This window comes from Teleopsis dalmanni, chromosome X, assembly GCF_002237135.1.
Source record: "Teleopsis dalmanni isolate 2A chromosome X, ASM223713v2, whole genome shotgun sequence".
Classification (NCBI taxonomy): domain Eukaryota; kingdom Metazoa; phylum Arthropoda; class Insecta; order Diptera; family Diopsidae; genus Teleopsis; species Teleopsis dalmanni.
This window is the reverse complement of record NC_051848.1, coordinates 98,048,385-98,065,661: the sequence shown is the minus strand read 5'-3', so window position 1 is coordinate 98,065,661 and position 17,277 is coordinate 98,048,385. Positions and strand designations below refer to the sequence as shown.

Here is a 17,277-nt window from a genome sequence, read left to right as displayed (position 1 = left end):
ACACACCCCACCAACATTTTATGAAAACCAACATTGATGCTTATGATAACGAATTCAATGTCAGACTCACCAGACACCAGACACACATACCAAATTACTTTTCAAATAAGACTTGTAATAAATTGCAACCTCACCTCCTTTCTTTTGCTTCCTATCATGGCGGTATAAAATATAAATGTTCAGTGAAAGATATAAACTACTGATGTCACTATTAAATCAAGTTTTCGACACGCATATGACATCAACATCAGAGTTTTCAAAAACAGTCTTAATGTAGTCAAATTTTAGATCAGTTAGGTTTCTAGCATTAAAATGTACCATATTTAGACCGCAATTTAGTTTACTAAATATATTTATCAAGGTTTTGTGGTCCATCAAAGTTGATAATCAGTTCTTTCAGCTTCCAGATCCCTGGAATCATGGTCTATGTTGAGATCTTTCAGATGTAGATTTTTTTTGGCTTTGGCACAGTTCACACATCTGTTGAAGCTGTTCTTACATTCTTTGTATATGTGTTCAACTTTACCGCATTTTGCACATACATGTTCACTTTCCTTACTAACAGTCGCTTTATGGTTAAAACCCCAACATTTGTAGCATCGCATTACATTCAAGTTTTCGTATACTATGCATCGTTCCCAACCAATACTTACCCTACGAACGCTCATAACTCGCTTGAAGGCTATACCATCTAATTCAACTAAAGCATTAAAGATGTTTTTGTTTTTGACGAACTCATAGATTTTCAAGATTTTTATATACTTAAACTCCATATTGTTTTGATTTCTTATTGCCTGGAGAAGTTCATCATTTTCCAAACGCTCGCTCATGCCTGTTGTTATGATCCGTACCTAGTTTGATACGGACTGAAGCTAATCCGGCACTTGAACCAGCTTAGCTTTTCACGATATGTTATCCTCCGTATCTAGTCTGATACGGATTCACTAATCCGGCACTTTAACCAGCTTAGTAATTCACTTACGTAATCCGGCACATGAACCAGTTACGTAATTTATAGATATCTAGATATATATGTAAATCTTATATATATATTTCTTCTGTACGTGTGTTGACAGTGAACTCCTCCTAAACGGCTGAACCGATTTTGATGAAATTTTTTGTGTGTGTTCAAGTGGATTCAAGGAAGGTTTAGATTTACAATTTGGCCCACTGGATAATGTCTTTTTAATCAATTTTTTATTTTTTGGTATCCATATACATTTATATTAAAAATTTAAAATTTATGCATGCTTACTTTGATTTATTTAAAAACTTTAAAATCTCTAAAATGAATTGTAAAACTGATGTTGCATAGCTTAAATGCATTTAAATTCCGCAGTATAATTATAGGTGAGCCAATTTTTAATCTTAAGTTATGTGGTGGTATTCCTGGAAACTCCAGCGAATTCAAAAATTCAACAGGATAGTTGAACGATTCATTTTAGAGTTTAAACTTTTTAAACAAATCAAAGTAAGCATGAATAACTTTTAAATGTCTAATATAAATGTATATGGATACCAAAAAACTGTATAATAATTAAAAAAACGTTATCCAGTGGACCAAATTGTGAATCTAAACCATCCTTGAATTCACATGAACACACACAAAAAGAGGAATTATATATATAAAGATATAAATAACGTACAAAAAACAATGCCACGTCTTCGTGGACAAGGAAGAAATATTGGTCGACGGATTCGGAATTCACAATTAATTCAGAACCGTCGGTTAAATAGATCGGCAGAAAACAATGAAAATGTAAGAAACCAGGATACAATCACACGTGCTAATGAAAGTCAAGAGCAACGCAACGAACGCCCTCGAGCTAATGCAATGAGACAAAGACTGGCCCGTCAACGAGTCACCGACACATTCAGAACACGTGAACAACGACGTTTGCAAGTGTATCGGGCATTCACACGTGCATCATTTCATCGCCTTGCGTTTAAATATGAATCGGATATCGACTATTCTTCACATTCACGAATTGTAATCGGTGCTATGAACAAACAGTGCCAACACTGAAAGCACTATTGGCTGGACCTACATCTCAATCTAAATTGTTCTTTCGTAAAATTCGCAAATTCAATTCGTGCTTTCAAGTGACATCATTTGGAACAACAAAAATCGTTCAGAATGAGAATAGTCGCAATTTTTAATCAACGTTTAAGATTTGGGGCCAAGTGTATCACCAAATTGGTTCTTTAATGCCGATGCCCAATAACCATCCCAAATTTCTGCAAATCTACTTCATGGGTGATGAGAAGCAGCAAATAAACGTACGTTGCCAGTACAACCATATCGAGCAGATGTAGGAGCAAGAAATTGTAGGTATTTTAGAACCGTTTTTAAAAAATCACAACCAGTTGGTCCAGTTGTTCAATACCGTTTCAAACAGACTGCTAAACGACAACTATACAAACCAGGAATGCTGCCATATAACTTAAGATTAAAAATTGGCTCACCTATAAACATGCTGCGGTGAAATTATTTGCGAAATCTGACAGACTTACCAACACCGCGTTATCAAATCTCTGAATGGTTCCAGGCTCCTCGGGGAGGTATGTAGATCTGAGGTCAATAATTGCTTAGTCTGATGAAGTGATAAACAATAGCCTTTTTTCATTTAAAATGTAGTGCTTATAAGGATTTGAAGTAACATGAAAATATTTGTAACATAAGTAATGCATGTGGACTTTTTGTAGATCAAAAGAAAAAATCAATTCAAAATAATTTTCGCATTAAAATGCTAAAGGTTAAGTTGAATAACAACAAATATTATAACTCAGCTGAGCCAGGAAAATTAATTGCAAGGGGAAACAACGTTCGCCGGGTCAGCTAGTATATATATAGATATTTATTTGTTTATTTTATTTTTATTATTGATTTTCAAATTCGGCACATAAACCGACTTTGCTCAAGGTTCTTTTAGGCACTTAAACCAAAAGAAAACACTTGGTTGTATTCAGGTTGTTAAATTGAATCAAATGTTTATTAAAAATGTTGTGCTTTTATACAAAATTCTTAACACTAAGCTTATGGTAAAGGAGGAAATGCACCCAGTTCCCACGATTTGTTATCCGATGGACTTTGAACATTCAAGGCCAAGGGCGTTCGTGGGAAATATGTGCATTACCTATGCTTATACTATTTAATGCAATCAGCAAGCTGATATATGTATTTTGCCATATATCAACCTGCTTCACAAATTTGGTGACTTAAATGTGTTATCACTGAAGCCATGCGCCAACTCATATTGCACCTGTGGGAACAACAGAATTGTCGCAGCGACTTGCCTATTGCTGTAACTCACAACGAACACACGATAAAAGAAAATGAACATAATGCTTATCAACCTTGCACAGTGGCGTGTGAAGATGATCATGTTACGTCTGGCACGCTGCTAGCGTGCGAATATTTAGTTGTGAGAGCCAGCAACATTGCTAAAAATGTTTGATAACACAAATAAACACCAACAACAAAAACAACATAAGAACTAATTTAGGTACTTATGTACACATATAATTAATGCACTAATAAGAATACAATTATAATAATTGACAATAATAATACAATAATAAGAAAACAATTATAATAATTGATACAATGATAATAGATTGAATATGAAACTTAACACCTGTAATGAGGATTTTTGGGTTTCGCATAGCTGGTGTCTCATTTTCATAGATGTTATTTAATTTTTTTTTAATTTCTTTTGCAAGAATTTCTCTTTTTTTGAGGTTACACACTTAATTGTTACTCTCCCATCATTTTTAGAATGAAAACCACAAACCTTAAATGATTTATTATATTACAATATTATCGGCAGACATCTTCAATGTCAGAATTAACACTATATTATATTTTTGGATAATACTTAGTGTGAAGATTTGATAGTTTCAAGATTTGTTAGAGGCTAGAGGCAGTTTGTGATGTACTGGAAAGAATTATTGAGGAAACGTTTGTTATATTAGGTGTCTATGTAAATATGACAACTAGATTGTTATTATAAATGTCCACAGATCTATGTAAGCTTGCAAGTAATTATTGCATGTGTTTAACTATTTATCTGATTAGTAAACAATTTTACTTTATAGAACGACCTAAGGTATTGAGTGAAGAGTTCGTAAAACAATTGGAGAATATGTTAAGAATTTTTGGAAGGTATTTGGAACAGAAGTTGGACACAATTAAGAAATCTATGAAATCAAATGATTTGGTATTTTAGAAAATCTTTCCAAATTAATTAATTAATTTAAACTTTTGTATTTGTTTATACAAATATAATAAATTATGTATTGTTTTTCTATGAAGCATTACTGTTAGTGCAAATTTGATATATTAAATTTGCAATCTATATTTTATATTTATCTTTTTGCGTCATTTAGTACATTATTTTACTAGGAAACTTGTGTTGTAGAACTAAAAGTTAAGAGAAATCGGCTTGGAAAAGGTTTAATAAAACTGCGGATAGTTTTCAATGATCAACCCATTAATTGAAACATGTTCTTGTAATTTTGTAAGCAATATATATGTATATTTAGTGTTTGTCTTAACAATGGTTTAATATATTTTTAAAGAGACTAAGGTTTATTCTAGTGTTCAAATCTTTTTTCTATACTTCTTTCGAGGTTGCGAGGATACTTTTTCCGATTTATTTTAATCCTTTTTCGTTTATTTATTGCAAATGTCCATTATCATTTCACAATAAATATATATTTTCAATAAGCTATACAAAATGGATACTGAGTGAATTTATAGTATTTCGATCAGTTTTATATACTCGTATAAGGTTCCATTAAACAGTTTTGGTTATTTTTAAATAAACTTATAATATCCAAGACATTTATATGAGAGCGATATAGATGTATAAAGTAATTATTTAGTCATGAAGTATTATGAATATTTAGTAATGAAAAAAGCATCGAATCAACAGGTTGAAAGTTTAACTCTCTAAAATTACATCTTGGAAATATTAAATTTTTGAACTAAAACCCTATTTCAGTTATTAAGAGAGGAGATTCAAAAAATTCAGATGGATTAGTAAATACTTATTAATAATTCAATGCAGCAGGGAGGTTTTATTATTTAATAATAGGCTATGAATGCACCCCGAACTAAAACATCTATTGTGCTCCTAAGGGCTCAACTAAAACAATTGTAGACTATTTATAAATCTCGTAATTGTTGTGGGTTTAATTTTTCCAAACTGGATTTGGGAGTAAGATCCCGTTTCTAAGGTAATCAAGTCTACGTCTTGCCGCTGCTGGGCTGCTGCATGGAATATGTTCTGATGTTTTCTCCATTTCATGACAGAGTCGACGGAAATCACTTTCTACCACTACTAAATTCTTCATACCATGGAGTTACTGTAACCACAATTGCAATATCTCTAGAAAGGAACAAACACAAATACAAATGTTGACAAATTGACAATCAACATAATTAATACTCTAAAATAACTATTAACCTGCTGAACTTATAAGTTTATACGGTCTTACACAACACTGGAGAAATATTGTTAACTTTAATGAATGCAAAATAAAAAGATCATAGCTGCAAAAGAAATTTTTTTCTGATCAGTTATAATTAATACTGAATCAATTTTCTGTGGAATATTTTTTATAACTTTTCGTATAATTAAATCTACAAAGAATAATTTTAATTAAACGGAGTTAAAAAGTCTTAATTTTTGTCACAATATTTTATTTATGAATAATATATACTCCATAGACATAAACACATTATTTCTATATATATAACATATATATATATGTAAGAAATATTCGAATGTTTTTAAATAGTTATGGTTAATATATATATTTTAAGAACGAGGGGTTTTAAGGTTTGGTTTCTTCTTCTTTCGTTTTTCTTCAGCATGCGTGGAATCGAACTTGACCTCTAAAATTTCTTGTTTGAAGTCATCATAAGATTGATGCAAATAGTTGGTATATTCAAAATTTATTAATTCCTCTCTAACGTCATTGAAAGACATTGGATTGTTTACAATATCTAATTCATTTGCATCAGTGTCCATATTTTCACCACAAACCAACTTACACATACTGTTTAATCCGACGAGATTCAGTACATACCATGCAAGCGATGATATCCAACAAGTATCAATTGCTTTCACATGTATTTCAGGTTGCAAGAGTTTTTTAAAATTCAACGTGACGGGAAATGGTATCTTAGCAACAACAAATCCTGAAAGCAGTTTTTCTATGAAACTCCCTACTACTACCATTGGCAATAGTTCTATCATCCGAGTTTGAAAGGATTGCATCATCGTCATTTGTACGTTTCCTAATTGTTGGGATTTAATGATTTTTGTTAAGCAGCCAGTTTCCTCGTTGACAAAGAAATCCTTTCGCATTAAAAACGAGTCTCTTGGCAGATATTTTCCATTCTTAATCAAAAGACGGGCACGCATCATGGCATGGCTATGGTATTATTGAAAGGTAATAAAATCTAATTTTTATTAATCATGTGTGCAAAATCTTACCCATCTGTGATCTGCTGAAGATCTTGTTTGTCTCCCGACACCAAAAGGGCAACGCAATAATAGCGAAGAAGCCCAACTGCAAACGTTATAATCACAATTGGAATGAAAACCCAATTGCGTATAGTTGGGTCGATCACCAAATGCATTTCATTTGTTTCAGTCATATTCTTGAGCCAGCAAACTGGGTAAACCATTTTATCTCCTTTAAAAACGTGTGACCAATTTGTACAACTTGCAGAAGTAATTTGCGTTCAGATACAATATATCACTACAACAAATATTTGACAATAGCTGTCATTATTGACATATATTATTCACAGTAGAGGGATATTATTAAGAATTGTAGGACTAAGTTACTCTTTAGAGGAAATATATCTAATTTTATGGCTTTATGAAACTGAATTATATTTCTTTCTGTTCCCTCGCCTAATATACTCTCCAAACAGCAAAAGTAATTGTAATATTGATTCGGTTAGATCAATGTGAAACCTATTCACATAGCATAGCCGAATTTCATCTTTATTTTCTCTGGTATTTTTCTCATTTTCCTCTGGTAATTATGTTCGTAAATGAAAATACCAAGCTCTGTGGTATTTAAAAATAGTTTACAATCTACAAGCAAAACCACAATTTAATTTCATATTATTGTACTCGTGATATGTGAATAGATTATAGAAAATGTAGTACGCAAGGGAGTTTATCATGTCATGGACAACTGGACAACAGTCGGAAATCATAGGTTATAGTGATTCTGTGATTAAACCATTTCTTTGATAGATGCTTTCGGAAAATTGAGGAAAATCGAAAAACTTCTTAAAAATCGAAGGAAGCTCTTACATATCAGCACGAATAAAAATGTTTGGCGAGCACTCAAAACATCAAATTGAGGGGTCATCCAGAAGTTCGTGCTGTGATTTATTATAACATTGCGATAACTCAAGTACCAAAACATCTAAAAAAGTGTACATTTGAACTAATAAAGTTTCCTTAGCATTACTAATCTCAATAAACCCATTTTAAACTTATTGAAATGATGGCTTTCTTTATAATATTTAAGCTTAAGTACCTTTATCAATTAAAAATTAAAATAAAAAAAACATTTTATTATGTGAAACAATTTATAGAAACGGGAAAAAAAACATTAATGTAAGTTTCGTGAAAACAAAATACGTATGGGGATATATGATATATAATATCATATATAGTAAATAACATTTTCATGGTAAATATATTAATTTATCATACCGAAAACAAGTTAAGTTCCCTAAACTTATCTAAATAAAAAAGAAATGGAAACTAATTAAAAAAAACTTAATTTTAAATAATCCACACCCTATAAAAATTACACAAAATAATATACTTATAATTAAAATACTTGTATATTCAGCTAAAAAAATTAATGCAAATCCTTGTCTTCTTTATTCTACATTAAACCCAGACACTAATTCCGATTTCCCTTCTGCAAAATTTAATGGTGTACGATTAGTTTCTGCTAAGCAAATTCTTAATCAAATAAATTCTATATATTGAAATTTTTTGAATTTAATTATATTATATCCTTCGATTAAAAAAATGAAAGATAACAAAATTAAAGCTAACCTTACTTCATAAGAAAATATTTGACCAACAGCTCGTAAACCTCCTAATAATGAATAATTAGAATTTCTAGAACACCCTGGAATTATTACAGTATATATCCCTATCATTGTAATTTTCAAAAAAAAGAATAAACTTCAATTAAATCTATATAATCTTCTATAATTAATCTATCTATATAATCTTCTCAACATAGGTATACACATTCAAAGTAATATAGATAAAAACAATGAAAAAATAGGAGAATAATAGTAAGATATATAATTTGATATTAATGGATAAGTTTGTTCGTTACTAAATAATCACTAAAAGGCTGAACTATTCCAATAAATCCAACTTTATTTGGACCCTTACGAATCTGAATATATCCTAAATCTTTACGTTTTAACAAAGTCAAAAAAGCAATACCCCCTAAAACACTAATAATTAATAATAAACTTCTTAATAAAGATATAATAATTTCATTTAAAAGAAAACAACTATTTATGATTTTTAAAATTATATAAATAAATTCTAAATTTATTGCACTAATCTGCCAAAATAAGTAAGTAAATTTATTCATAAAATAAGTTTCATTTAAGTAAATATTAATTCCTTTCGTACTAAAGTATTTTATTGAATGAAAGATAAAAACCACCCTGGCTTACACCGGTTTGAACTCAGATCATGTAAGAATAAAAAGTCAATACGGGTTTATATTTAAGCTTCTGCATTTATTTATGAATCCTGATCCAACATCCAGGTCGCAAACTTTTTTGTTGATAAGAACTCTTCAAAAAAATTACGCTGTTATCTCTAAAGTAACTTAATTTTTTAATCACTAATAATGGATCATCTTATTATTAATAAATGATAAAAATTATTGAAAGATATTTAAGTTTTAATATCACCACAATGAAATTAATTAATAAATTTATAACAAAAATAATCAAAATAAATCAAAAGTGATCAAATAATTAAGATTTATAAGGTCGTCTAGTCTTTTGAATATATTTTACCTTTTCACATAAAAAATAAAAGTTTATAGAAAATTTGAATGAAACAGCTTATATTTCGTCCAACCATTCATTTCAGTCTTCAATTAAAGGACTGATGATTACGCTACCTTTGCACAATTAATATACACTGCCTTTTAAATTATGATTCATTTGTTAATTTGATGTACAAGCCCCTGGCTGTATCGAACAGCCGGAATTTTGTTTGCCGTCTTGTTGCTACAACCATGGAGAAACGGTTGCATGGCCAAGCTCACAGTGTGTCGATAAATAACGACCACCGGCCACAGTGACTTATGATCACGGATATCTAATTAGCAGCTTTAAAGGATTGTATAAATAAAGATTGTAGAGAAACAAAGGAAGATATATCAAAAGAAATTAAAGATATATAAAAAGATTGTAGAAAAAAAGGATTATAGAAAAATGTTGATTGTATCAAAATAAATTGCATAAATGTAAAGATCGTACAAATAAATTTAAAATAACAATTACAAAAAAGCACTGTATAATTATAAGTATATTGTGCAATTATAAAATAAAGATTGTAAAATAATAAAAACTTTTATTTTAATAAAATAAAACTTGTATGTTAATGAAATAAAATAATAAAGATTGAATAAATATTTATAAGATAAAATTTGAATATTTTTAAAACATTTGTAGAAAAGTTATATCATTTTATTAGCAGATAAGGTTCTGTAATCAGAACACATGTCACAGTCCTCTAAGCAGTTTTCACTGATGCGTTTCGTCTGGGATTTATCCAGCCCCAGATTCATCTGAGTGGTAGAAAATTGAAATGTTACTAAAGAAACAGTCCTCATATGTCTTAAAAATACGATTGTATTAAAAATATCTTAAAAATATCTTAAAAACTATATCCTTAAAAAACTTAAAAATAGTTATGAATATAAATATATATATGTATACAAATATTATAAATATACAAATGATAATAATAACATAATATAAAAATAAAAGTAAAAGAAATAGAATACAACATTGGTATCTCGGAACCACGGAATCCACCGCTATCCAAGACCAAAAGTCATAACCAACACTAATCCATACTAACATAAGTCAATACGTAAATAAAAAATACCTAATAAATTATAACAAATTCAAATAAATTGAATAATAAATCATTCAATGGGCCGGCAAAACCTTAAAATATATACAAAAAGAGATGTTTTTGTTCAACAGGCGAATAGGTATTACATTTGCCAAATTCTCTATTTAAACTTTTTAAACAAATTTATTTTAACATATTTAATACACTAATTTTTACATTATTATTTAGTTAAGTAAATTAAAATAAAAATTTTGAAAAATAAATTATAGTTCTATATATATAAATAAATTAGAAAAAAATTTTTAATAATTACTAAGTATTCGATTATTTTATAAATTTAATATTAAATCAAAAAAAACAAAACAACCATATTTTCAAAACTGAATTACAAATCATAATCGTCAAGTGGTTCGTCCTTTATCCATAGCCCCAACTCATCCGTTCTTATAATACCAGTAAATTCGTCGTCAGAATTGTTGTTGTCAGATGGTGGTTGTGGTGCATTTTGTCTTAAGAGGCTATGACTAAAATTATTAATTGCTCTAGCATTATTTGCATGTACCGTAAAAATTGGTAGAGTCGATTTTTGAATAATTGCCATAGCAGTCGTAGCACCATCTACTCTTTCCGAAACTGTATATGATACTCTTGGTGCGAGTCTGGCTCCTGGTCCTATTGGTACTGAATAAGATTTATTTTCAACTGTTTTCTTTTTAAATTTTTTACTTTGTGGACTTTCAATTACAGAGTCATTGAAGTCTCTACAGTCATCTAAAGTCGTAACTATAGCTTTAAAAATATTTTGAATTAACACGATACGCTGTCGTTTATTTACTGTTTTTATATATGGTTTATATATATCGAAATATGTGTCTTCTTTCGATCTATTCGTATCAAATTGTAAAGATTTCTCACACATAATTGGCTTAAATGTATTTAATTGTAATTGTGTTCGCTTTGCAAAGCTTGTATCGATTTGAACGTTTGCAAACTTAGCCGGTGGTATTTCTTCGCCTTCAGATTATAAAGCTTGAAGATCTGCATTAGTTTTTGTGTTTGAATGATCTTCATTTAAAAATGAAGGCCCGTCAATTATTTTCAGTTTTCTTGGCATCTTTTTTTTTTTTTGTGCCATCTTCATTATCAAATCGTTCTATATAATCGATATCATTATTTGTTTGTGCATGAGGAACTAATAATTCAACAAGATCAGCTAAATAATTCTCCTTATACGAGTTGACGTACGTTTCGATTTCGACCGAATTTTACAAATATTGACTGAAATAATGAAAATAACAATATTAATGAAATTCAATACATAATATAAATAAAACTAAAATATGTAAAGGAAATTGACGTCTTTTAGTCTTTTTAACATTTATTAAAATAAAACATGAAAAGAATTGAAGTAAACCGGAATATATGTACATAAACAAACTATTTTAATTTCACTTAATAATTAATTTAACAAACTTACTTAACACTGTATAACTCTCATTTGTGAGTGAATACGATATTGGCATAAGCCTTATTTCTGAGTGACTGAGTGACAGTAGAATAGATATATCAAAAAATGCTGACTTAAAATCAAGTTCGTGAAGAAATGAGTGGAATTGAGTGGAAGATAAATCAGTTTAAAGGAGCTTTGTTAAATGAATCGGAAAAGTGTTATAAGTGTTATGGCTTGACAAACTCCTTCTTACTGTGCGAAAGTAATCTGCCCAATATGGAGAGAAATATTATTAATTGGTGGATCGAATGGAACTAACAGAAAAGAACAACTTTCTATGAAAAATTATAACACAAAATCAAAAACAACTTCTTTTGAACTACCAACGAAATGAAGTATGTTGGTCATGGCACTCTGCTATGCAAAAAACCTTACGTACACAGAGTTAATATCCAACCCAATTCATATTTACAACTAAAAACTTAAAGTTTTTTGTGGAAGAAGACTGAAGTATGTGTCATATTATATATTTGCTCTTAGAACAGCTCCAATAAGAAATGTAAGTGAAACATGGAAGAATTGAGAAACACCCTAAGAATACATCCTAATAAAATAAACGTAAGAGACTTTCTCTTGCCTTCAATGGCAAGGTTGTACAACACCAACAACTACAGAAGATTAACATAAATAGTTAATGACCATAAATTCACATATTATTTTTAAGATATATAAGAAAATTTGATCCTAGCTTTCAGATGACATCATTTTCTGCAACAAAAATCTGTCAAAATAATGACAATCACGATTTCAACAGTACTTTCGAAATGCAATGGCATTTATATCATTGACATTGAGATACTCCTACTTCCAAAGTCAAATAAAAATAGAAAGTTCTTGCCAATTTATTTGAGGGGAAACGAAGAACAGCAAGTTAATGTTTGTAGAAAGGGCCATTGTTAGATTTGAAAAATTTTATTGAATGCAAAAGGTCGATTAACTCAGACTTTCCAAAACGCTTCGGAAAGACAGCAAAACGATAATTAAATGGTCGCAATCGTATTGTCGTGAATGTTGTGTACAACTGCTTAGAAAAAGAAGTTGGTGCAAACATTTTAGTTCAATTGGTGTATATATTAGTGAACACAACACGAAAATTGCAGATTATCCTAAAAATGTTCAATATGGCAACAAAATTGGGCAAATCTAGAGTAAATTTAGATTAAGTCCAAATTCAACAGATACAAACGCCATTAGATAGAACACTCAAAGACTTAACTGAAAATGATGCACTATTCGGAGATGCATCAATTTTGCTTTAAGATGATTTTCAACAAACTGACAGCAACACCACGTCCGACATTCATTAATAGATCACCGCCTTCGCATAGCGGAGGCACAAACCACTCACCCATATGCTACCCAACAGCAGATGGTAGTTCTGAGAAGCCAACTACGAACCAAACAACAATGCTAAACAACCAAACCCAAAGGCAACGCTCATACTCGGTAAGTGAAAATTCTTGCAAACAATCAAGCTACCAACCGCAAAGTCCAGCAACATCTTCGAAAAATAACACAGCATCAGCGCAACATGTTAACATATTGCCAAATATATTGCAAAAGAATAGTAACATAGCAAAAAATCCTGATTCACCCAAATTCCGTGGCATGGATAAATATATTCAAATCATAAAAAGAAAACGTAGCCCGAAACAAGAAAATGCTAACAATGCAATCTCGACAAAAACTCGAAAAATAGAAAATATTTCGACAGCGAATCGTTTTGCCGTTCTAGCCGAAGACGATAAAAATACCAGACCCGCCCCTACCCAGAAACCGCCACCCATATTTCTGCGTGAAAAAAATTCAAACGCTCCAATACTCCCTAACACAAAGTATTGGCAAAGATTCATTCCATGTTGTGCCTCTTCGTAAAGGAAATGTCGATGAAACAAAAATCTCGATCAACGAAGAAAAACATTACAGAGCAGTTGTAAACAACTTCGAAAAAAATAGAAAAAATTTTTACACCTATCAATTAAAAAGTGCCAAAGGATTAACAGTAGTTATAAGAGGAATAGAACCAAATTTGAATACAGCAGAAATTAAAGAAGCACTTGAAGAAAAAGGATTTAAATCAAAATCTATATACAACATTAAAAACCGCGATAAAGTTTCGACACCACTTTATAAAATAGAGCTTGAACCTGAAGGAAAGAAACTCAAATCGAACGAGGCTCATCCAATTTATTCCCTACAATTCCTACTACACAGAAAAATATCAGTAGAAGAACCGCACAAACGTAAAAACCCGGTGCAGTGTACTAATTGTCAGGAATATGGACATTCGAAGTCCTATTGCACACTTCGTAGTGTTTGTGTTGCATGTGGCGACTTTCACCGCACTAAGGATTGCACATCAAATAAGAAGGATCCAACAACAAAAAAATGCGGAAATTGTGGAGGCAACCACACCGCTAATTATAAAGGATGTGTAGTATACACTACCGAAAAACAAAGAATGTTTCCAGCATTGCGTCCCCGCTCTCAGTCAGTAATCCCACCACACCCTACTCAAATGCGATCTCAGCCAAATGCTCCATCTGACTCCAACAATACGTGTACACAAATATCATATGCAAACGCTGTTAGAGGATTCACTGGCCCAAGCAACGTCCAAAATGAAAACTCTACTAAACCGTCTTCAAATATTGAAAACATGATCCAACTGTTTATGGAAAACATGACACAATTTATGAACACCATGCAAAATATGATGCAGGGAATGATTCAAAATCAAAATATCTTACTTTCAATCCTATCCAAACCATGAATGCAATCAAAATTTGCTTCTGGAATGCTAACGGCTTAAGCCAACATAAAAACGAACTTGTATTGTTTTTACAATCACATCAAATTGACGTCATGCTGATCTCAGAAACCCATTTTAACGAGAAAAGCTACTTTAAGATACCTGGCTACATACTCTACGATTCGAAACACCCCAGTGGACGAGCAAGAGGCGGATTTGCTGTCCTCATAAAAAACCACATTAAACACTTCCCAACTCAAACCCTTGAAGCAGAATATATGCAGGCGACAAGCATATGTCTAGAAGAATACATAAAAGGTCTGAATATAACCTCAATCTATTGTCCACCAAGGTATAAAATAACGGAACTTCAATTCGAAGAATATTTTACACAGCTTGGACCCAAGTTCATAGCGGCCGGCGACTTCAATGCCAAACACACATTCTGGGGCTCAAGACTTATATCACCAAAAGGAAAATCCCTGATGAACGTGATATCAAAACTCGACCTTAACATATCCTCCACTGGCACACCAACATACTGGCCTTCAGATCGGAAAAAAACTCCAGACGTCATTGATTTTGCGGTAACAAAGAATTTAAAAAGAGATCAAATTGCTACCGAGGCATCCTTAGAACTCTCCTCTGATCACACGCCGACTTTTATTCTGATTAGAAACACATCAATAGTCAATCCAAAATCTGATGAAAAGCTCACAAACCAGCACACAAATTGGCTAAAATTTAAAAAATATGTTAGCTCACATATTAACACCGACATTTCCCTAAAATCAAATATTGAAATTGACAAGGCAGTCCAGGACTTCACAGCTTTACTTCAACAAGCCGCTCGAATATCAACCCCACTCCCAATACCCCACAAACCTATAAACTACCATACATCGAACGAAATTGCAACCCTTATACAGGAGAAACGACAAGTACGACGCCAATGGCAACAACAACGATCCCCCCGTATTAAAAAACAACTCAAGAATCTGACGAAAGCACTTCAGAGATTACTCAAAGAAAAAAATCGCATAGAATACGAAAATTTTATTTCACAGTTGTCTCCAACGCAAACAACAAACTACTCCCTTTGGAAAGCCACTAAACTCAAGAAAAAGCCCGTTATATACAGAGCACCCCTCCGACTTACAGATGGAAACTGGGCTAAAAGCGATGAGGAAAAGGGTGCTGCTTTTGCAAATCACCTTAAATATGTATTTACCCCAAACTCTACTTTAACAAAACTTGACTCTCTGCCTTACTCCACACGAAACGACAATATGACAATTTGCTTCAGTAAAAAACCACTAAAAAGCGAAATCAAAAATTTAAATACCAAAAAAGCCCCAGGCTACCACCTAATTACAGCGAAAATGCTGAAAGAGATCATACAAATCGCCAAATTTATAACGCTATTTTAAGGACTGCATATTTTCCAAACGACTGGAAGCTATCCAAAATCATGATGATACCCAAGCCCGGAAAGGACCCCGCTCAAGTCACCTCATATAGACCCATAAGTCTGCTTCCAATTCTCTCAAAATTATTTGAAAAACTTTTTATAAAACAACTAATGCCATATATAAATAAGAAAAGAATAATACCTAACCACCAATTTGGATTTAGAGAAAAACACAACACAATAGAACAAGTACACCGCATAGTACGAGTAATTAAGGAAACGTTTGAGAAGAGGCAGTATTGTTCAGGCGTCTTTCTAGACATAACCCAAGCCTTTGACAAAGTTTGGCACGAGGGATTGTTCTGGAAACTTGAGAAACATTTACCATACAATATATCCTCAGTTATCAAAAACTACCTCTCAAATAGAAGATTTGTTATAAAACAAAATTCTTTTGTCTCCAATGCCTTCCCCATTATGGCAGGTGTACCCCAAGGTAGTGTTCTGGGCCCCTTGCTGTACCTGATTTTCACAGCAGACATGCCAACCAGTGACTGTACGACAACATCAACATTTGCGGATGACACTGCCATTCTCAGCCATAGTGACGACCCATTCACAGCCACAAAATCAGTTCAAGACCACCTCAACAAACTGCAAAAATGGCTCGATCTGTGGAGAATAAAAGTTAACGAATCGAAAAGTGTACACATAACCTTCACTCTACGACGAGATACCTGCCCTGCCCTTCGTATTAATGGAAAAGTAATACCACAATGCAATGACACCAAATACTTAGGAATGCACCTCGACCGAAGGCTTACGTGGAAAAAGCATATAGAAACCAAAGTAACCCAAATTAAACTCAAACAACAAGAACTAAACTGGCTGATAAATAAAAATTCTAAACTTAATCTCACCTATAAAGTGCAACTTTACAACACAATGATGAAACCCATATGGACCTACGGAATTGAACTCTGGAGCTCTGCTTCTCCATCAAACATTGAAAAACTTCAAAGAACTCAATCAAAAATCCTCCGGCAAATAGTCGGTGCCCCCTGGTATATAAAAAACGCAAATATTCATAGAGATCTTCGAATTGACACAGTCACAGATGTAATTACCAGCAACACACAAAAGTACAAAATCAAACTCAGAAACCATCAAAATCCACTTGCAAGCAACCTTACCCAAAGCGCTGGTACACAGCGACTCAAAAAAAAAAACATAAACCCGGCTATTCAAGAATAACGCCCGACATGGTAACGAAATTGGACGAAGCTTTGGCTAAGGACAATTAATTATCTACTTTTCTTTTTTCAAATATTTTAATACAGCAATTAGCAGCGAAAATATATTGTTAGTTCTAAGTTGATTTTTAGAAGATTCAATAAAAATCAAAATAAAATTTAAAAAAAAAAAAAAAAAA

General features: G+C 31.8%; 1 protein-coding gene across 1 annotated transcript; it reads right to left on the bottom strand.

Annotated features, from left to right (window-relative positions):
• Nucleotides 1-5,815: 5,815 nt before the first annotated feature.
• LOC119687669 (ER membrane protein complex subunit 3-like) lies at nucleotides 5,816-6,791 on the bottom strand. Its single transcript, XM_038102077.1, has 2 exons — nucleotides 6,507-6,791; nucleotides 5,816-6,444 (listed from the first exon to the last, which is right to left on the bottom strand). Exons 1-2 carry the CDS (start codon nucleotides 6,698-6,700, stop codon nucleotides 5,826-5,828), a joined length of 813 nt encoding a protein of 270 aa, XP_037958005.1. The 5' UTR covers nucleotides 6,701-6,791; the 3' UTR covers nucleotides 5,816-5,825.
• Nucleotides 6,792-17,277: the final 10,486 nt, after the last annotated feature.

Excerpts from the sequence above, each read along its gene's own strand:
- LOC119687669 (XM_038102077.1), bottom strand. The coding sequence starts at position 6,700 with ATGGTTTACCCAGTTTGCTGGCTCAAGAATATGACTGAAACAAATGAA. Across the intron at positions 6,445-6,506 it reads CTTCAGCAGATCACAGATGG|CCATGCCATGATGCGTGCCC; the intron begins GTAAGATTTTGC and ends ATAATACCATAG.